The 21,184-nt window shown below is 50.0% G+C and overlaps 1 protein-coding gene across 4 annotated transcripts; it reads right to left on the reverse strand.

The window, feature by feature from the left end:
• Window positions 1-5,024: 5,024 nt before the first annotated feature.
• On the reverse strand, window positions 5,025-19,739 carry Slc38a7 (solute carrier family 38 member 7). Of its 4 annotated transcripts, none has more exons than XM_050143997.1 (12): window positions 19,650-19,739; window positions 18,979-19,083; window positions 14,787-15,173; window positions 13,448-13,646; window positions 13,129-13,273; window positions 12,240-12,338; window positions 11,607-11,664; window positions 11,294-11,408; window positions 9,995-10,142; window positions 9,355-9,554; window positions 8,482-8,536; window positions 5,025-6,747 (listed from the first exon to the last, which is right to left on the reverse strand). In XM_050143997.1, exons 3-12 carry the CDS (start codon window positions 15,054-15,056, stop codon window positions 6,645-6,647), a joined length of 1,392 nt encoding a protein of 463 aa, XP_049999954.1. In that variant the 5' UTR covers window positions 15,057-15,173; window positions 18,979-19,083; window positions 19,650-19,739; the 3' UTR covers window positions 5,025-6,644. The 4 variants fall into 4 exon arrangements, 3 of the variants coding, with proteins under 3 accessions (XP_049999954.1, XP_049999952.1, XP_049999955.1); XM_050143995.1 differs by having other exon boundaries at window positions 19,636-19,712; XM_050143998.1 differs by lacking the exon at window positions 19,650-19,739 and adding an exon at window positions 19,336-19,620.
• Window positions 19,740-21,184: the final 1,445 nt, after the last annotated feature.

Below are 21,184 nucleotides of genomic sequence, written 5' to 3' on the forward strand. Positions count from 1 at the left end.
TTTATTTATTTATTTATTATGTATACAATATTCTGTCTGTGTGTATGTCTGTAGGCCAGAAGAGGGCACCAGACCTCATTACAGATGGTTGTGAGCCACCATGTGGTTGCTGGGAATTGAACTCAGGACCTCTGGAAGAGCAGGCAATGCTCTTAACCACTGAGCCATCTCTCCAGCCCCCTATATATAGGTTTTTAGAGACAGTCCTAGCTATCCTGAAATTAGCTCTTGTAGACCAGGCTGGCCTCGAACTCACAGGGATTCACCTGCCTCTCTCTTTATATTTTCTTTAACTTATCATTATTATTTTTATCTATATTATTGTTTATTCTTATCTAATAAACGTTTAACATTATATACTTATTTATTATTTGGCTTCTTAAGACAGGCCTTGCTTTGTAACTCTGGCTGTAGACCAGGCTGGCCTTGAACTCACAGAGATCTGCCTTCCTCCACCTCCCCAGGGCTGGGATTAAGGGTATGTGCCATCACTCCACTGGGCCCTTCTGTCTACATTAAGGCTTTCCCCTCTACAATCCTTTACTCTGTGTTGGACCTCTGCCTGTGCTTCTTTCTGTAGAGCTAGGGATGTTCAGCCTTAGCCAAGCAGAAGCAGAAACCATATATATATATGGTTTCTGCTTTCTATTTATTTGCCAGTTGAAGCCATCACTTTAGGCCATTGGGCCATCACTAGGCTATCTGTGGGTCTTCTTTTTTGGGTTCGTTTGGCTTCCCTATCTCCTAGCTCCTGTATGGGTTTATAAACCTGGCTTGCCAGTTTTTCAGAGCTTCAAAGGAGAGAGAGACAAAGACAGAGAGAGACAGAGGTCTGGCAGTTCAGGGATGGGATTCCATATACACATCCTGGTTTGGGCTCCTGGTTTGGGTTCCTCTTGTCACCACCCTCTGCAAACTTCAGGAGCCACATGCAGATCCTAGATGGTGCATGGAATAAGAACGAAGGAATTTAGGGCCCGGATGCACTGCCTAGAAGCAGGGCCTGAGGTGGGAGTTCTTGTGAACTTGACTTACTGGGGATGAGGAGGGGGGAAATCCGGGCAGGGCAGTGAAGAGCATGCTCTCAGCCAGGTGTGACACCACAGGACTGCCATCCCAGCACTTGGAAGACTGACACAGTGGGACCAAGGTCAGGGTCAACCTGGGCTGCAGCATAAGATCCTCGAAACCCCAAAACCAAACAAAAACAAAATCCTGCTCTCAGCGGAGCCTGGCTCCCACCTGATCATTGAGGTACTTGAGATCAATGAGGTACAGTCTGTCTTGCTTTGACAGGGCTAGGGTGGTGGCCTGGGGGGCTCCCCTCAGCCAGCCAGTCAGTTTGTGCCTGTGTCCTCGAGAAGAAACTGAGACATTACACCTACACGATTAGAATTGTTTTATTAGTCTGACTTCCACATAAGACTGGAAGCTGTGGCTTCAGGTGGCCTGCCCTAGTATAAGGGTGTCCCTTAGATGTAGCAAACTCCAGTGACTCAGAGACTTGGAGTCTCCTCAGGGAGTGCCAACTCTCCAACTCCATCAACAGAAATTACCCAAGGGCGACCTCTATCTTCTGAGAGGGAAACTGCAGTTGCTCATTCTTTCCATGTAGAGAAACACCCAACATGGTACCTATCTGCCAGGCACTCCACATTAATCTCTCTTAGATTTCCATGTCTTACTTATAAGGTGGCACTACTGTCTCCTCACATAGCTCAACAAAAGGAGGCTCAGAGTAGTGAACCAAGCCCCTGAGTTCTGGCAGGGTAGGAGGCATCTTTGGGAATCAACCCACGTCTGAGGTCAAAGACCGCTCCAATCACCAGGCTCTCTGTTGCTCAGTGTAGTCAAGAGCAGAAGCATTGCTTAATGGGAGTGTTAGACATGGGCGCCACCTCAGACCTGCTGAAGCAGAACAACAGCCTAGCAATCCGAGGTGGCTCTTCACTTATGACTTGTTTGCATGTTCGAGTGTGAGAAACACCCCAAGTCCAAGAGGCAGGGGGAGTACCCAGCATGCATCTTCCTGAGATAAATAAGAAAGAAATGTGGCCTACTTTTTCTTCTTTTTCCTTCCTTCTTCCCTCTGTCCTTCCCTTCCTTCTGCCCCTCCTCCCTTCTGTCTTTCTGTCTTGCAAGGGCTCTACAGATGCAGGCCATCCCCAGCCCTCAGGCACCGTCTTTATGACTCAGCTTTACCCAGAGAGTTATGAGTTATGTGGCTGAGATCAGTGACTGTTCCTTTTAGATAAACAGACCTGGAGAGGTGAGGACCTTGCCCAGTCCCCTAGCCAGAAGGCACTGACCACTCGATATGGATTGGCTGAGAGAGGATGAGAGGGTTCAGAGATCTGATGTGTGTGCCTGAATGGGGACTGTGAGTCCGTGGCTTGCCCTGTGGTGTCAGAGGTCATCGTGCTGGCTGAGAGTGTTCTCTGGTTCCTTGTTGACTTACAGGTGATAAGAATGCTGTCTGGCTCCATTGACGTGACCTGTGCAACCCCGGCTAACTAGTTAACTTCTTTCACCTTAGCGTTCTTCAGTTGCACCGTATGGAGCTGATGCAATAAAGCGTTAGCAAAATGTGAGAGTCCAAGGGGTGCTGCTCTCCATGCAGCTGCTGAGCCCCTGGCTCCTGTGAGTCAGGCACTAGGCTGACGCCTGATCCATGAGAAGACGCTGCCCTGTTGCCATGGAGCTTACGGTGTCATGGGAAGGCATTGATCGAGTGCTTCATGGCGTGGCACATTAAGATGGGGGAAGTTCCAGTATGAGGCATGGATGGGTGAGTTGGGCTGCTAGGCATGAGCGTTACCTTTCCCCCCTCTGGGAGTGCGGAGAGAACGAAACACATTCTCTAGTACATGGCCTCCCGGTCAAGATAGCGTGAAGGCCCAGAACTGTTCTGCCGCCCTGACCCATTTGAAGAGCTTCCTCTTTGGAGGCTGAGTTCCCTCCCTCATTTGAGTATTTCCGAGCAGCGGAGGCAGTAGTGGGAAGCATGGTGTCTAGACTAATCCTAAAGGGGAGCCAGAGATGCACCACCTTGGCCACACCTAGGCAAGGTTCACATACACTAATCACGTCTTAGTTCTTTAAACTGTATTTCTCCCTCTTCAGGACCTCCACACTCAGAGTGCTCACTGCTTGGAAAGTTCTCCCCCACCTCTACTTAGCTAATCCCTACTCAAGAGTAAGGGGCCGAATCAAACATCACCTTCTCCAACAAGCCCCCCCCCCCCGGACTCCTCAGACAGGTCCTAAGGCCTCTGCAGTAATTTGGAGCCAGAATGTCCCCGCAAAGCCCTCTGGTTAAAGTTTTCTTCTCCATCTTGTGATATGAGGTGGAAGGAAGTTTGGTCACAGGGGCATGCCTCTGAAGGGCATAGGAGAGGACTCTAGACCTTGCCTGGTTAGTTTTTCAGGCAGGGTTTCTCTATGTTTTAAGGCTGGAGATCTCCCTTTCCCCCCACACTTGAGTGCTAGGATTACAAGTGTGCCACGATTGTTTCTTATTCCTTCTTAGCCACATGCTCCTGCCATGAATGACATAGTTTGCCATCCAAGATCCAAAGCAACAAGGCCAAGTGGTCAAGAACTAAAATAAACTTTCCCTCTTTTTTTTTTTTTCGAGACAGGGTTTCTCTGTGGCTTTGGAGCCTGTCCTGAAACTAGCTCTGTAGACCAGGCTGGTCTCGAACTCACAGAGATCCACCTGCCTCTGCCTCACGATTAAAGGCGTGCGCCACCATCGCCCGGCTTAAACTTTCCCTCTTTTTAAGTTGATGATCTCGAGCACCAATGTTCCAGTGACAGAAAGTGTATACTGATCAATCCAAACACTCCATTTTTTTTGATTTTTCTTTTTTTTTCTTTTTTTTAAAAATTTATTAAATATTTCTGTCTCTTCCCCACCTCCGCCTCCCCTTTCCCTCCCCCTCCCCCAGTCACATGACCCCCCCCCCCCCCCCCCTCCCGTGGGAAGTCCCAGGAAAACCCCCCTCTGTCCAGGTCCCGTAAGGTGAGCATCCAAACTGCCTAGGCTCCCACAAAGCCAATACATGCAATAGGATCAAAAACCCATTGCCATTGTTCTTGATGTCTCAGTAGTCCTCATTGTCCTCTATGTTCAGTGAGACCGGTTTTAACCCAGGCTTTTTCAGACCCAGGTCAGCTGGCCTTGGTGAGTTCCCGATAGAGCATCTCCATTGTCTCAGTGTGTGGGTGCACCCCTCGCGGTCCTGAGTTCCTTGCTCATGATCACTCTCCTTCTGCTCCTGATTTGGACCTTGAGATTTCAGTCCGGTGCTCCAATGTGGGTCTCTGTCTCTGTCTTCTTTCATCGCCTGATGAAGGCTAATGTTCAGGAGGATGCCTATATGTTTCTTTTTGATTTTTCGAGACAGGGTTTCTCTGTGAAACAGCCCTGGCTAGGGGCTGAAAAGATGGCTCAGCGGTTAAGGGCACTGACTACTTTCCCAAAGGATCCAGGTTCAAATCCCAGCTAACAACTGTCTGTAGTTCCAAGATCTCAAATTTAGCTGCGGGCATAACACCAATGCACATAAAAGTAAATAAATTAAAAACAAACAGTCCTGGGTGTTTTGGATCTAGCTCTGTAGACCAAGCTGGTCTCAAACTCACAGAAATCCTCCTGCCTCTGCCTCACAAGTGCTGGGATTAAACTTGTGAGCCACCACTACGTGGCTCAAACCCTTCCTCCTTGGGACTTCCACGTTGGGTGACATAAGATCTGTATGACTGCTCAGCAGAGGGAGAGTTTGAGTTAGGACAGAAATAGGGCACAGAGAAGACACTCACCAGGCAGTGGGGAAAGATTCAGGGGAGGCAGAGAGGGAGGTATCCAGAACCTTCTATGGACTCTTGCTTGGCAAGAGAGCCTACTGGTCCCATTCCTGGTTGTAGATAGTCAACTGTCATCTACATGTCCCACCCCAGGTCTCCTTCCTGCCATTTATGCCTTCGACTCTGTTCCAAGCACAAAATAAAAAAGACAATAGTTCAATGGGGTAAGCCCCTTTATTAACCATCCCCACTTCTCCAAGTGCGCCTGAGCAGGGAAAAACCCAGCAAGACACTAGAAGAGGACAAGGGAGAGGAAGGGAAGGGGTCCTGAGATCAAGCTGAAGCTGGATTCTAGTCAACTGTCTCAGCTGGCCTGTCTCTATGCCATGCCCCAGCTTTGCCCCTGGCCAGTCCCTAGAAAGCAGCACTTGGAAACCGAGGGGAAACAGCCATCGTGGGACCAGAGAGGATGGGTACCAGGAATGGATGGGAAAAGAGCAATTCAGCTAGTCTGGATGCTGAGCTTCTGCCGCCTCTACTGAACTGACCTGAGTTGGGGTGGGGGCTGCCTCGAAGGCCCCCTTTCACTTCTAGGATAGGTATTTTAGGCCGAATAGATGGAGGAAATTATGTGGAGATCAGTTTTGTACCTGGGCTTATAAAAGTGAGCAGGGGTAGGCAAGAGGTTAAGGTCCTCAAAATACAGTGTCTGGTATGACCTCACCTGGGGCAGCTATGACTCAGAGCGATTCCCAGGCATTGAGGCCAGGACTGACAGACATGTGGAGCTGGGCAAGCTGACCTGGCACGGTTTGGTGGCATCCCTACCCTGGCAAATGCCAAAACCCATCCATGAATGAAAGAGAAGAGATAGGGTAGGGGGTGAGGGATGGGTGGGGTGTGGGAATGGAAGGAAGTGTCAAGATGGAGATAGTACAGGAAACGTCCAGGGTCCCCAGTCTAAGTTCCTTCTGGGCTCTTGGGCTAGCTTTAGCTGGGGAAGAGAGAGGACCGGTTTGGAAGAGCGAAGAAATGGTGCTGGGACTTCACCCAGACCATGGGCAGCCTGGCCTGGAAGGAAGGTCCGAAAGTCCCAAGCCTGTGACTCACCCAGAGCCTCTGAAAAGACAACAGGCCCTCTGTCCATGTGGGAAGCTAACAGAGGAGTGCTCGCAGCACCATGGCAACGGCAAGGGCAGCCCCTAGCCCAGAGGCAGGCCAGCGCCATTTGTAAACATTTGACTTAGTGATGTCTAGGGACATAGGAGGATACCCAATCTGGACCCATTAGGTTTGGATAAAGTCAGGGTAGGGACCCTAAAGACTTGGGAGGCTACCAGAGACTCACGGGGAGGCCCACAGGGGAATGGATAATTACGTGATATCAGTGTCTCCTCTGGAAGTTACCAGGTCCCAGGAGAAGCCAACACTGGCTTCTATAAGACACAGGCAGGCACTAAACCCCGAGGTACTGAGCACGGTCCCGACAAATTCTGTGAAGGACGCCAGCCCTATGTATACAATTTTGTGTTTTTTTTTTCCCAGAGGAAGTCAGAATGGTCTCTCTCTTCTGGGACTCACTAAACCTTCTTCCCTTCTCAGGTCCCAAAGGTTTGATGCTCCTGTGATGTGAGACCTCCTGCCACCATCCATGACAATGCCAAGGTTGGGGAGCAGGAAGGCAGCTGGGCGGGAGCCGCCCACAGATTTGCAGTTGATTCTGTCCCTGGAGAAATGTGTCCAGACGTCACCAGCTGGAAGAGGATGTGGGACTTGGGGTAGCTCCACAGCTCCAGAAGATGGTTCTTGGTCACACGTTTGCTGAGAGGCAGTGTTCAAGCCAAGAGGTCCACAAAGATGGCATTGGCTGTGGTTTGGCCAAAGATGAAGGCTCCCAGGGTGACCAGAAGGACTCCATAACTGACCAGTGCCCACCAGCTGTAGGGCAGAGGACAAGAGTTTCAGTCATTTTTTTCCATGTCTCTGTAGACTCCTATCTATAACAGTTAATATAATCAGTCACCCCACTTCTGTAGGCAGAACACCTCAGGCTTCCCATGAACTTCCCCATACAAAGCTTTGCGACCCTAGTTCACAGTTAAGGAGACCAAGACCTAGATGGACTAATGCTCAAGGCAGGACCACGGCAGAATGTGAGTCTTCCGATGGGAAGACACTGAGGAAAAAACAGGTGACAGGAAATGGGATGTTGCGTTCAAAATAACATTAACAACAACAAGAAAAACAGAAGGCAGGGGGCAGAGAGAGGGCTCAGTGGTTAAAGTCAGTGTTCTTCTAGGGGATCCACATCAGGAGGCTCACAACTACTGTAGCACCAGCTCCAAGGAGACTGGGACTGGATACATCTAGCCTCTGTGGACACATGTGCACAGGCACACGAGAGAGAATTTTAAATAAATAAACTGGGCGGTGGTGGCGCACGCCTGTAATCCCAGCACTTGGAAGGCAGAGGCAGGCAGATCTCTGTGAGTTGGAGGCCAGCCTGGTCTACAAAGGGAGTTCCAGGACAGGCTCCAAAGCTACAGAGAAACCCTGTCTCGAAAAAACCAAAAAAAAAAAAAAAAAAAAAAAAAAAAAAAAAAAAGAATTTTAAATAAAGAAAAAAAGCAGAAGGCAGACATCTATAACCACATGTAACAAAAATGCTAGGGGGTCATCACTGGCATTGAGATGAAGGGTAATTTTTATTTTTCCTTTTTTAAATTGGTATTTATTGAGCTCTACATTTTTCTCTACTCCCCTCCCCACTTCAGTCCTCCCGCAAGGTCCCCATGTTCCCAATTTACTCAGGAGATCTTGTCTTTTTCTAGTTTCTACTTCCCATGTAGATTATATCTATATAAGTCTCTCTTAGTGTGCACATTGTTGTCTAAATTCACTGAGATTGTGGTTTGTAGGCTGGCTTTCTTTGCTTTATGTTTAAAAACTACCTATGAGTGAGTACATGATTTTTATTTTTTTAAAGATATGTCTCTTTTTACTTGTTTTTTTTTTTTTTTCTTCCCTGAGACAGGGTTTCTCTGTGTAACAGCCCTAGCTGTCCTGGAACTCTCTCTGTAGACCAGGCTAGTCTTGAACTCACAGAGATCCACCTGCCTCTGCCTCCCGAGTGCTGGGATTAAAGGCCTGTACCACCACTACTCAGGATGAATTGTTATAAGCAGTTCAGATTACCCATTGCCAAAATATACATTAGAGCTCCATAATTTGGGGAGTGACACTAGAGGATTGAACCCAGGGCTTCACACGTGACAAGCACATGGTTTGTTACTAAGGCATACTTCCAAGCACCAAGAACTTTTATTTGTGTGTGTGTGTGTGAGTGTACGTGCACATGTGTAGGTGCATGTGTGGAGGCCAGAGGAATTCATCAGAGTTGGAGTTACAGGCATTTGTGGAATGCCTGGTTTGTTACATGGATGCTAGGATAGGAACTCTGGTCTTAGGACTGAACAGCATGCATTCTTTCTTTTTTTGAGACAGGGTTTCTCTGTGGAGCCCTGGCTGTCCTGAACTCACAGAGATCCTCCTGCTTCTGCCTCCCAAGTGCTGGGATTAAAAGTGTGTGCCACCACTGTCCAGCTGACCCTTTGCCTATTTTAAGGTCCCTTTTCATCTCCCTAAAAGGCTGCTCGGCTGCCCCTGCTTTACCTGGCTGGTTTGACCTCCTCCATCTCTGACAGTTTGGCCTGAATGAGGCACAGCCCTAGAAGACAAGAGGTAATGCTGAGTTTGGAAGAGACGATAGGGTCCCTCCCTCAGCCCAGTCCCGCCCCCCCTCCCCAGCCAGGAGGTAGTGGTGATGATGGAGAAAGGCCTGTTTCCTCTACTAGAGATCCTAAAATCCAGATTGTCAACCCTGACCCACACCCAGCTGGATGCCCGGCCTCTGCTCTCCCAAGACAGGCCAGCAGATAACAAGAACCCTTTGGGCTACATTCAGATCTCAGAGCTAAGGGGACACACTGAATGTGACTCAGTGGTAGCTCACATCATCTTGCCTACTCCAGAGCAGACATGGCTCCCTTGCTCCACGTCCAATGGGAAGAGCTTTAGAGGTTACTGGACAGAAACCAGCTGGGCCTAGTAGAACTCATAGCTGGACAGACAGGACGGATTTTTGGGGATCTGCAGCTGACCTGTGTCTAGAATTTGGATCTCATGACTTCAGTCTCAAGGTGCCACCACTGGGCTTTCCTTCCTCTGGACTGGAATACGGTACCCAGATCCCGAGGGTCAAGGGTCCACACACTTGAATGAAGGGTGGGAGTAGAGACCCTGGACCTGGGCCTATTGGGCTTCAAACGGGCTATTAATAGTTGTCTCTAGCCTCACATCTCATTAGTAAACCAGAGATCACAACCTTCCAACCAGGAGTCAGTGTTGCCATGGCAGCATCTAGCTGAGCCAGGTCAGCAAGCAACAGAAAATCGGTGGTTACTTTCGCCAGCAGGTTTTGAGTCCCCAGCAAAGGTTAGGGAGGTCCTGCTGTGTGTGGAAGATAGGGGCACCTGGGGTGTGCACCTGGGAAGATGAAGATGAAGCAGGCTGCCAGGCCTCCGATGACCGAGATGACCTTGCCGATGTCAGGGATAAAGAGGGCTAGCAGCAGGGTGAGCAGGAACCACACCAGCGTCTGCAGGACTCGGCGCCGCTGCTCCCGCCCCACGTCCTCCTCCACTGGCACCCCCTTGTAGCGCAGCCACAGGCCTTCCACCACAGCCCTGCTCACATGAGGAGGGGCTCAGGGTGCTTTGGCTAGTGCAGGGAGGGGGAGATCCTGAATGGGCAAGTGTGGTCCCTGAGCTTGGGTCCTCATCTGTGACCATCCCTGTACTTGGTTGCTATGGGCTACAAGACTTTGCCTCTTCACCTGGACATGGACGCCATTGATTCCCTTTATAAAAGGAATGGATCAGGGTATCCAAAATGTTGGCTGGGAATATATAAAGGCTCAGGATAGGATATAGACTGGAGATCCTTACAAGGCTCACAGAATGCTCTGGAACCAATAAGACCTGGCATGGAGTATGGGAGAAGGGCATCCTAGACTCAGATTCTTTCTGTTGGCTTCAATTTTCCTTGACACAAAATGGGCTCCCCATAAGGCCATGTATTGTGCAGGCTCCCAGGGGGCTCTGGACAGGGTGGGGAAGGGGCTCACCGCCCACAGAAGTGCAAGATGGGGTAGGAGGTGAGCACGCTCAGGATGATGAAGGCTCGGGCAACGGCCACAGCCACGTCCTCGGAGGGGTAGGACCGGAGCACATCTGGATCCACAGCAGCTCCGAAAGTCAGGAAGCCACAGATGCCTATGAGCAAATGCAAGGGGAAAGGGAGGGTGAGGGTGGACTGCCTACTCCAGATGGGAGTGTTGGAGCAGCCTGGGAGGTGAGAGCAGACGCCCCACTTCCTGCCTCCGCAGGTGTTGCTTGCCGGAGCCCAGCAGCACACGCGGGTGCTTTCTGCACTTGTCTCCCTAACTTCCACACAAACCGCTGCATCTGCGCAAACCACTGTGCGGCCACCACACCACTCGGGTCTCAGCTCAGATGTCCCCTCCTCAGAGAACACTGCCCTGCCCGCGCAGTCACCCCCACCCCAGTCACTTGTTTCCCATCCTGCTCTGTTCTCTTCAGATCACCTCTCTCTAAATCCCCTGTCACCAGCCAGAACAGGGGACCCATGGCAAGAGGGACTTTGCCTGTTTGCCTCTTGTGTTTCTTGTGGTAGCTTCAGAGGCTGGGACAACTCGAGCCCAGGCGGCTCCTGCCCTCATCTCCCTACCACAGGAAGATAACTCCCAGTTCATCTCTCCTGCCCAAATTAACCCATGCAACAGCCAAAGATTTGACCAGTCACTTCCCACCCAAGAAATACATCCTCTTAGGCTCCCGGCAGCATCCATTGCTCTCCCCTGGGCCGCCCAGTCTCATAGGTACCAGCTTCTTACACCCCGGCAATACAGACCTCCCCCCCATTCCTTCCCCAGACGCCCTACATTGTGGTTTCTTTCTTGTGGAATGGCTTTTCCCTCGTGGACCTCTCCAGGAGCCGCATCTTCAGAGAGGCGCCTTCTGTGAATGCCACCCCTACTCAGTCCCATCCCCCACTTCCTGGTTTCATCAGCCACTGCCTGGAATTCTTTATTCGTTATTACCTAAATAGAACTGTTTCTCCAAGTCTGTCATTCCCACCAGGGCTTGGGCCAGTTCCCTGCATCGTCCTTGTAGCAACCTCACACTGGGGGTACCTTCCCTTCTGATAGCCACTTAGCATCGGAACAGAACCCGTGAGCAGGCAGAACGCTCTCACCTTGATGAGAGTTGAAGTCACTGTCTACCGAAGTGCTCACCCAGCTAAGAGTGCAGAGAACTTCCCGAGGAAAGCTAGACCAGAAACTCTGGGGATTCGAGAGGGAGTGGGAGCATGCCAAGCCTGGCCTCTGGAGGGGAGCACTCACCTGTGCCCATGTAGACAGCCAGAGCTATGACCATGGCCGCAGTCACCACTCCACCCCAGGTCTTTATCTCTGGCCGCTGCATGCTGTTGAAGACGGGCACACTGCTCACATGGCACTGTCCAGGTGAAGGGTACGGTCATCGTGGGGAAGCGACCTCACCTCCAGGTTTCAAAGGCCCCAGGGATAAGGGACAAGCCAGGGGCCCTTGGTTCATCCGTCCTCCCAGGAATCCTACCATCCCATCCATAATCTGAGGGTCCTCCCAGGGTGGGGAAGTGAGCTGATGGGACAGCAGGGACCCTGGTGCTGGCACCTGAAATCCGAAGCAGATGGTGGGCATGGCATTGAACACGGCCATCCAGGAAACTGGTCTGTTGACAAACACAATGAAATTGCCTGTGAATCCCACAGGGCCACCAACTGTCCACACCGCCCTTTCTGCATTCTTCCACCAACAACCAGCATCCCACACACTGAACACACACAGGCAGAGGACCCGTGTCTATGTGAAATTCAGGAGACAGTCTCTAAAAGGCCATCCTAGGACCAGAGTCCAGAATTCCTGGCTCCTGAACTAGGACTTTGCTTTCCTGAACTGTTCTTTTAAAAACAAAAAACAAAAGGGGTACGGGAAAGCTGGACACGCTGATTTATATCTGGGATTCCAGCACTTGGGAGGTAGAGGCAGGAGGATCGGGAGTTCATGACCAGTTCAAGACCTGGTCTGAGCTACATGAGTCCCGATCTGATAAATCAAAAAGAATGATTGGGAAAATGTGCCATTTTCTCCCTGGAACTCTCCCCAGGTTGGGACCTTGCATTGCATGGTGGCATCTGCTAGATGCTGGACAGGCCCTCTCCCCTCCTTCCTACATCTGTGTGGCCTTCAGATGCCTGATCTGGGTAGCAGCTTCTACCCCATGCATTTCCAGGGACCCTCACCTACCTGGTCAGGATGTCCCCTGGGCGCATCTCTTTATCTGGCCAGATGTATTTGATGATAATAATGGCGGTGACATACCAAGTGCCCACAACACTCAGGAAGCTGCCAAGAACGAGAAATTTGACTTCCTGCTTCCCAGGCTCAGCCACCCCTTGTCCAATCCCATGCTCAGACGTACCCATCCTTGCTCTAGAGATTCAGGAGAAACAAGTGGCAGAGTGACCTGCCACAGGGAGGAGGCTGCTAGCATTTTAGCTAGGGGACATGCGCTGGCTCAGAGGCCACATTCAGGAACTGGGCTCCAATGTACCGTACAAGCTCAGCCTGAGCAGCCCAGGTGTGGCAAGGGCTTACAGCTGGCCAGCCTGTGGGCCTGGTGTCTGAGAACTAAGAGATTCTGGGGCAAAGGGGGAGAGTGTAGAGACTGGGGTGCTAACATTTAAGGAAACCCTGGAGATGGCCAAGTATGAAAGAGCCCCAACCCCCACAGCTTTTCAGATATAGGGCTAGGAAGCCAGACCTATCTCCCCGAACTCTATGGAAGTCCCAGCCACACTGCCAACACTAAGATCGCCAACTCCCAGATTCTGGAAAAGCCAAAGCCCTGGCCAGCACCTGCCCTTACACTGCCAGGCATCACCAATCCCTTCTTTGACAAGGACTCTTAGATCACACCTTTCAATGCTGCAAAAGGACACTATCTTCCTTGATAAAAACGGAAAAGGAACGTTCTAGGCCTAGAATTCTGGAAGCTCTGGCCTGCCCTGGCTTGCCTGTTCTTGCTCCCCAAGGAAGATGCCATGGGGGCGAGGGGCTCCCCACCAGAAATGGCTCTCCAGTTGCCTTTGATCAGAGCCTCTGTCTGGCCCAGGCTGGGTTGGGACCTCCGAACCTGGCATATTTCTGGAAGCCGATCTCCCTGGGGATGGACAGGGGCAGGATGAAGAGGAAGGCAGTGAGGCTGATGGTGAACTTGCGGTCTGTGTACCAGGGGCTGCCGCTGGCCCCTTCAGGGTCCTTTGTCATCACAGCTATAACTGCATGGAGAAGAAGGAGCGAATGTCATGCCAGGCCATTCAGGATGTGGCCCTCTGGCTTTGGCAGGGTCCTAAGATTTCCCTCTAAGGAGCAGGACTCTGTGGAACAATCTTCCCCCTCTACCCCAGGAACTCAGGCCAAGGAGAAAGACGAGAGCTGGGGAAGAACCTCACTCTTGTCCTGCTGGTCCCCGATGATGATGAGGAAGGCGATGCAGGTGCCGAAGGTGTAGACCGCGATGGCTACCTCACACAGCACGCCCGTCAGCTTGCCACACACGGCCCACACCACCTCCTGGTAGGTCCTCTCATTGCTGGCCTGGGAGCAATAGGCCAGAATGACAAGCCCACTAATGATGAAAACCAGCATGCCCTGCAGGCAGGAAGAGACGAAAGGGTGTGGGAAAGGTGTCGTGAGCTCAGTTTGGGCATCTTTTACACCAATGTCCATAGCAGGTTTGCAAATGGGTCTTATACTGCAGGACAATTTTAACTGATTACTAGAGGTAACCAAGTTGAAATTTTCTTTAAAAACGAGTTTCAGTTGCTAGAGAGACGGCTCAGTGGTTAAGAACACTGGCTGCTCTTTCGGAGGACCCGGGGTCAATTCCCAGCATCTATATGGAGGCTCATAGCCATCTGTAACTCAATTCCGTGGGTATCTGATGCCCTCTCCTGGCTTCCACTGGCACTGCATGCATGTGGCTCACAATCATACAAGTAGGCAAAACATGCATACACATACAATAATTAAAAAAAAATAACAAAAAGGGTTTCATTCCAAATTTCAAACACACAAACAGACTGAGAATAGACTGGACCTCAAACAGCTTCAAACTAAGCTTCAAACCAATTTATGATTTTCTTTGCTTTCTTTTTCCTTTTTTTTTTTTTTTTTTTTTGTCTGTTACTTGGGCTGGGGAAGCAGGAGATCTGAAGTTAAAGGTCGTCTTTGGCTCCAGAGAAAATTCAAGGTGAGCCTGGGCTACAAGAGCCACCTCAAAAGGCAAAAAAATTAAATATGCAGATGACGTTCAAACCTCTCTCATTGTTAGGAAGGCTTTTGATCGCAACTGCCTCAGTGTGCAGAGTTCTGATACCTGACTTAGGCTTCATTCCCCTCCCCCCCCTTTTAAAGATTTCTTTATTATGTACACAGCATTCTGCCAGCATGCCAGAAGAGGGCACCAGATCTCATTACAGATGGTTGTGAGCCACCATGTGGTTGCTGGGAGCTCAGGACCTCTAGAAGAGTAGCCAGTGCTCTTAACTTCTGAGCCATCTCACCAGCTCCCTCTCTTTCCCTCTTCTACCCTACTCTTTTCATACTCTTGTATTGGTTTTGGATGGTAGCTTTAAAAGAAAGTTCTGGAATAGATTGGTAATGTCTATCAGTTACAAGAGAGGGAAGAATGACAGTGTATGTCCTCAATCACTTAACTCTGATTCAAAGCCTCCCCTGCCAATCAAAGAGCCCACGGGCACTGCCTACCTCTGCCGCCAGCACACTCACCATCTGCAGGGCGATGCCAGCTGCCACACCCCCAGCTGTGCTGAAGGCTGCTGGGAAGTTGAGCAGGCCTGCACCCAGGCAGGCATTGACCACAATGAAGATGGCTCCAAGCGTAGATGTGGTGCCTCTGTCTGGATCTCCAGGAGACGCCTCCCCCTCACTCTTGGGGGTCTTGTCCACACAGGGACTTTGCAGCAAGCGGGCCCGCTCCCCAGCATCAGTGCTGGAGCCCCACTCGCTGTAGTCACTGTTGATGCTGACCTGGGCCATGGTCCAAGGCTACTTTTCTTCCAAGAGCTGTGGGTTCTGCCTCACGACCACATTCCCGGGGTAGCTGAGAGGGTAACTGCCCCCTTTGGGCTACTACTCCGGGGGACTCTAGTTGACCTGGGCAAGACAAGGAAAGGCAGACATTATGCTTACCCGGAAACAGTGACTCTGGGGCACAAAAAGATGATGCAACTTTCCCAGAGCACTTGGCTAGGATCTGCACAAGTTCCAGACAGTAACCAACTGCATGGCATGAACTCCTCAAGGCTAAGATGCAGGTGCTGCTCTGTGCATTGTGCTCTGTGCACTGAGGTCACAATGTGTGGGTGACAGACACAGAAACATGCCAGCTGCACACCTGATTTATTTCACTGTTATAGGCCAGAAAGGTAAATAAGACCTACACTTGATATTGGGGCTGGGTGGGGATGGTGCATACCTATAATCCCAGCGCTCCAGAGGCAGGCAGATCTCTGAGTTCGAGGCCAGCGTGGTCTACAGAGCGAGTTCCAGGACAGCCAAGACAACACAGAGAAACCCTGTCTCAAAAAAGAAAATGAAACAAAAGCATGGGAGAGGCTGGGGATACTGAGAGGCTCTGATGGAGCACTTGTCTATCAACGCCCAGTACTGCAAAGAGAGTCAAGGCTGGAGAAGACAGGAGTGCTACCTGGAGCACCTGGAGAGGCCCCAGGGGACAGGTGTGTCACAGACATGGCTGAGATCATCTGGTCTTCTGGCAGCTCTGTGATCAGTGGTTCACAGAAACAGAAGCACTGGCCCAGGATGGTCCATCAGCAAGCTTCAACACAGTCTGAACCTAGATCCATCTGGCTTCCCAAACTGCCTGAACACCACACAGTCCCAATAGAGCTGCTACTACGAACTACGGAGCTTCAGTTCATTTCAGCCTGGCATGCTTTCCTGCAACCCAGACTACATGGCTTTCAAGGCCCTTCGAAATTCAGGTCAGCTCTCTCATCTCCCATATGGCAATCCCTGCCATATTGATGCTCTGTAATTTTGTTGTTGTTGTTATTTTTGGGTTTTTTGTTTTGTTAAGATTTTAGACAAGGTCTCTCTATAGTCCTGGCTGTCCTCGAACTTAGAGATCCTTCTGCCTTTGCCTGAGTGCTGAGATTAAAGAAGTCTGCCACTAGCAGGAAAACATATTATATTCCCCTACCCCCCAAGACAGGGCTTATCTGTATAGGCTTGGCTGTTCTAGAACTTGCTTTGTAGACCAGGCTGGCCTTGAACTCACAGAGATCTGCCTGCCTCCGCCTTCCCAGTGCTGGCATTAGAGGCATGTGCCACCACCACTCAAGTGCTAGGAAAATCATTTTTAAAATTGCATTTCCTTGGGCTGGGCGGTGGTGGCACACGCCTTTAATCCCAGCACTCGGGAGGCAGAGGCAGGCGGATCTCTGGGAGTTCGAGGCCAGCCTGGTCTACAAGAGCTAGTTCCAGGACGGGCACCAAAGCTACAGAGAGACCCTGTCTCGGAAAAAAAAAATTGCATTTTATTTGTTTTGTGTGTATGTGTTTGTGTGGAAGTCTGTGTTTCATTTATTTATTGTGTGTGTATTTGTGTGGAGGTTTGTGTTTCATCTGTTTGTTGTGTTTGTGCTTGTGTGGAGGTCAGAAGGTAACTTTTGGGAATCAATGTTCTCCTTTCATAATGTGGGCCCAGGGGACTGAACTCAGATCATGCAGCTTGGCAGATTCTATTACAGACTGAGCCATCTCACTGGCCCAGAAAGATAATTCCTAATTGTGTGTTTGGAATATTCCCAGTCCCTTTGCTGGCCACTCACAGGTTCCATCTCTTCCCCATTTCTCGGCCACTTACTGGGTCCTTCGTCGGAGTCATTACAGAGCCCTACCCAGACCCGTTTCCTTCCATCATTTGCTTGTGTGCTAGCCCCGTGTGCCCTAAACTTGCTTCCCCTAGCCAGACCAAACAAGTGTCCTCGCATCTTGAACCGCCAAGAGGAATAATGCTTCTTAAAGAGCCAAAGTTAAGCCCACAGCATGAGCAGCCCTAAGGTGCTCTGTGGCTCATGCCTGAAATCTCAGTAACTGAGAGGCTGAGGCAGGAGGACTGTTTTGAGTTCAAGGTCAGTTTGGACCACATAACTAGTACTGGGCTATATATATATATATTTATGCCCTGGAAGTGCTGAAACATATATGGGCAGTGTGTATATGGCGGTTCTGTTGAACTTGTCCATATTGGGTTTCCATGGTCTAAGTTGATGAGGACGACTGACCAGGTCTCTTCCTCAAGAGGGCACCAGATCTCATTACAGATGGTCGTGAGCCACTATGTGGTTGCTGGGAATTGAACTCAGGACCTTTGGAGAGCAGGCAGTGAGTGCTCTTAACCACTGAGTCATCTCTCCAGCTTGGGGTAGGGTGGAGGTTGGAGTGGGAAGGGCAGGAGCTATATAGTATAACCTTGCCTCAAAAAAGTTTTAAACTAAAAATCATCCCTGAGCTAGGAGGGGTTATGCTCTCATTTAGACTCAGAGGCCTGAAGCCTAACTGACCTGACCACTTCCTAAGTGCACGACCTTGGGGAAGTCACTTCAGTCCAGTAAGTCTTTTTTGTTTTGTTTTTCAAGACAGGGTTTCTCTGTGTCACTTCATTGCCTGCCCTGGAACTAGCTCTTGTAAGCCTCGAACTCACAGAGATCCTCCTGTCTCTGCCTCCCGAGTGCTGGGATTAAAGGCGTGCGCCACCATCTCCCGGCTTCAGTCCAATAAGTCTTTTCACGGCTTATTCTTATGAAGAGCAGGCTGATATTAATAAGCATTACTAGGCTGGGGGTGGTAGAGCCTGTGCTTCCATAAATGAGGCCTGGGAGTCAATCCCCAGCAACCGCCATTTGGGGGCTGGTGTGATGGCTGAATGGGTAAATGTGTTTGCAAGCAAGATTCACGACTTGAGTTCGATCCCTGGGACCCACATGGTGGAAATAAAGAATAGCCTCCTGAAGGTGGTTCTCCGACCACTCAGGAACCATGGCTCGCTCATTTGTTCGTTCATTCATTCATTCATATTCTCATTCTCTATAATTGAAAAAAAAAATCCCATTTCTTTTCCCCAAAGACAATGATTCTGACACAACCAATGTTTATCCTAAGGCACCCCTCTAAATAAGGTCATTCCATTGGGGAGTCTAGAATAGACTTGAGGCCCCTGGGGATGCTTCCCAAGTGTTCCTTCTGATGGTGGACAAAGCTGGGAACATCACCCCCAGAAGGAAGAGAAAAGTTCAGGTGCTCTGGGACATCTAAGGGACATAGTCCTACTGCACACACGTCTGCTGGGCCAGAGTGAGAAACGTCAGTCTAGCCACAGACTTGTTCCTCTTATGCAATCTGCCCCAGCCAACTCAGCAAAGTCTCAGTGGTGAGTAGTAAAGGCAGGCTGGGGACGCCCCAGGTCCAGGCACAGCTCCAGAGAGGTCTAAGGCCACCTGTGCCACACTGCTAACACCAAGGAAACAGACATTATGGTCACATGGTCCCAAGCCTCTCTCTAAGAAGCAGGCTTCTCTTTGGCACCCTTGCCCCAGTCCTGTGCCATCTGCCAGCCTCTCCCGCAACCATACAAAAGCTCACATTGAGCTGGCGGTGGTGGCCCACGCTTTCAATCCCAGTACTGAGGAGGCAGAGGCAGGTGGATCTCTCTGAGTTCCAGGCCAGCCTGGTCTACAGAGTGAGTTCCAGGAGAGGCTCCAAAGCTACACAGAGAAACACTGTCTCAAAAAACTAACTAACTAACTAACTAACTAACTAACTAACTAAACAAAGCAAGCAAGCTCAGGTTGAATGATTCCACCCCCTGGACTCTCACTGGTCTAAGAGCTCTCACCCCTACCCCAATTAATCAGCCCCACTGTCCCCAGCTTACCTGCTATCCTAGAAGAGCGTTGTTCTCTCAGTCTAAAGGTATGGGATCCGAGTCTCCTCACATCCCTTTTTGGCCTCAAGTTCTTCTCAAGGCTTTACCTAAAATCTGCAGTCAGTACAGAAAAGAATTTGACCTTTTGCAGCTGGTTACAGGAGTGAAGGTGGGGTTACAGGAGTAGCTCTGAATAACCCGTATTACGGAGTGGAGTGGAGTGCCAGATCAGATAGAGCAAAGGCCCACGGAGGAAAGAAATTACGTTACGGTCACAATGAACATTAGCAGGGCCAGAACTATAACCACGATACATTCATGCTTAGGTCAGAAACGGAATAGATCTTACCCGCTTCCCAGTCTAACCTGGGGCCAGCACCGAAACATGAAGTTTAGTTGCATGGGAGGAGGGGAAGGGAGCACCCGGCCAGGGTGGGCTTGGGTGAGCCCCGAGCATGACGTAAAAGCGGTGGGTTACGTGTCTAAGCTGACTCGATCCTGGCCTAGGACTGAGTGGAGAGCCGCCAGCCTAAGGCGTGGCTGGGCCGGTGCAACAGAGGACACCAGAGAGGATGGCTCTGGAGTCCTGTGGGAACCTGGTCGCAGCAGAGATGGGGAACTCCAAGGACCCAGAAACCCTACAGCCCCACCTGGCACCGCCCGTACCTCCGTTCACGAACCTCGTAGGCGTCTTTTCCGAGCCGACTTTGGAAACACGTGAGCTTGGGTCACATGACCACCCGTCTGGCAGAGGCTGCACGACACTCTGGGAATTGTAGTTTTTAAGCCAGTGTCATCCTCGGACCGCACCAGCTTCTCAAACCTACAACATACTGCTGAGCCAATTTGGCTCCCTGCCAACACGTTTATCCAGTTATTTTTAGGCATGATCTCTTGGCCAAACCAAACACTGTTCCTTCCTCCTGGAAAGAGAGTTAAGAGGTTTGGCATCTTTGTCCTCGGGGGCAGTGGGCCAAAACTATTTGGCCTCATTATCTTTGTTCCTGCATTCATTCCAGCAAGTGACCCCAGGATTTCTTTGACCAAAGAGTGTGAGGGACCATTGAACAAAAGAGAGAGACAGTTTGAACATTCATTAATCCCTGGCTACAGCCTCAAGGCTGGATTTTAGAAGTGTGTCAGGCGTTCACACCAGGCTCTCAACTTATTGAATGGAGGTGAGGATGCTCAGAGCCTTGGCTTCTGCGCTTGGCTGTATGCCGGTTATAAATAGAGTCAGTTTCTTCCTTTTTATTTGTGGTACTAGAGCTTGAGACCTGGACTCTAGGCAAGAGCTATACCTCTCAGTTACATCTTCAGTCTAGTCTAATCATTTTTTTCTTTTACTTTTCCTTATGTGAGTGTGTGTGTGCATTCCACAGTATGCACTCGGAGTTCATAGGGCAACTTTCATGAGTTGTTTCTCTCATATTGTCCGGTGGGTTCTGGGGATTGAATTTAGATCCTCAGGATTGGGTGCAGACTGCTGCAGGCCCTGGGTATGCTGCTTCAGGCTCCGTGAGTTCATATGAGCTCTGCTTGTGTTGATTTAGAGGGCCTTGTTTCTTGGTGTCCTCCAACCCCTCTGGCTCTTACTCCGCCTTCTACATCGTTCCATCTCTTCTTTGTGGTTCCCTAAGACCCGAGGGGAGGGATTTAAAGAAGACACCCCATTAAGGGCTAAGTGTTCAAAGGTACCCCACTCTCTGTATAATGAATGTCTGGGTGTAGGTCTCAGTATTCCCATGTGCTGCAGAGGAAGCTTCTGGGATGATGGCTGAGCACTCATCTATCAAGATAGCAGAATGTCCAGAATGTCATTAATAGGCATTTTATTGCTACTTTTTTTTTTTTTTTAAGAACAGTCGTATTTGGTTTTACCATAGGTCCCTGAGATATCTAGTTTCAGGTTCTTGGTAACCCAAGCAATGTCTGGTATGGGTTCCATCTCATGGAGTGGGCCTTCAATCAAATAATACATTAGTTGGTTGCTCCCACAAGCTTGTGCCACTATTGCACTAGAATATCTTGCAGGTGGTACACCATCTTACACCAAAAGTTTCATAACTGGGTTGGTGTAGAGAATCCTGACTAATAAAGTCTGGTAGAATTCTATGTTAAAACCAAGTGGACTTTTCTTGAGAGGGGACTTTTAATTATAGTTTCTACTTCATTAGGGGATATCTCTATTTATTTTTATTTTTTAAAAATATTT

The sequence above is a fragment of the Alexandromys fortis genome, unplaced genomic scaffold (genome assembly GCF_014885135.2).
Source record: "Alexandromys fortis isolate MF-2015 unplaced genomic scaffold, M_Fortis_MF-2015_v1.1 scaffold_1, whole genome shotgun sequence".
Lineage (NCBI taxonomy): Eukaryota > Metazoa > Chordata > Mammalia > Rodentia > Cricetidae > Alexandromys > Alexandromys fortis.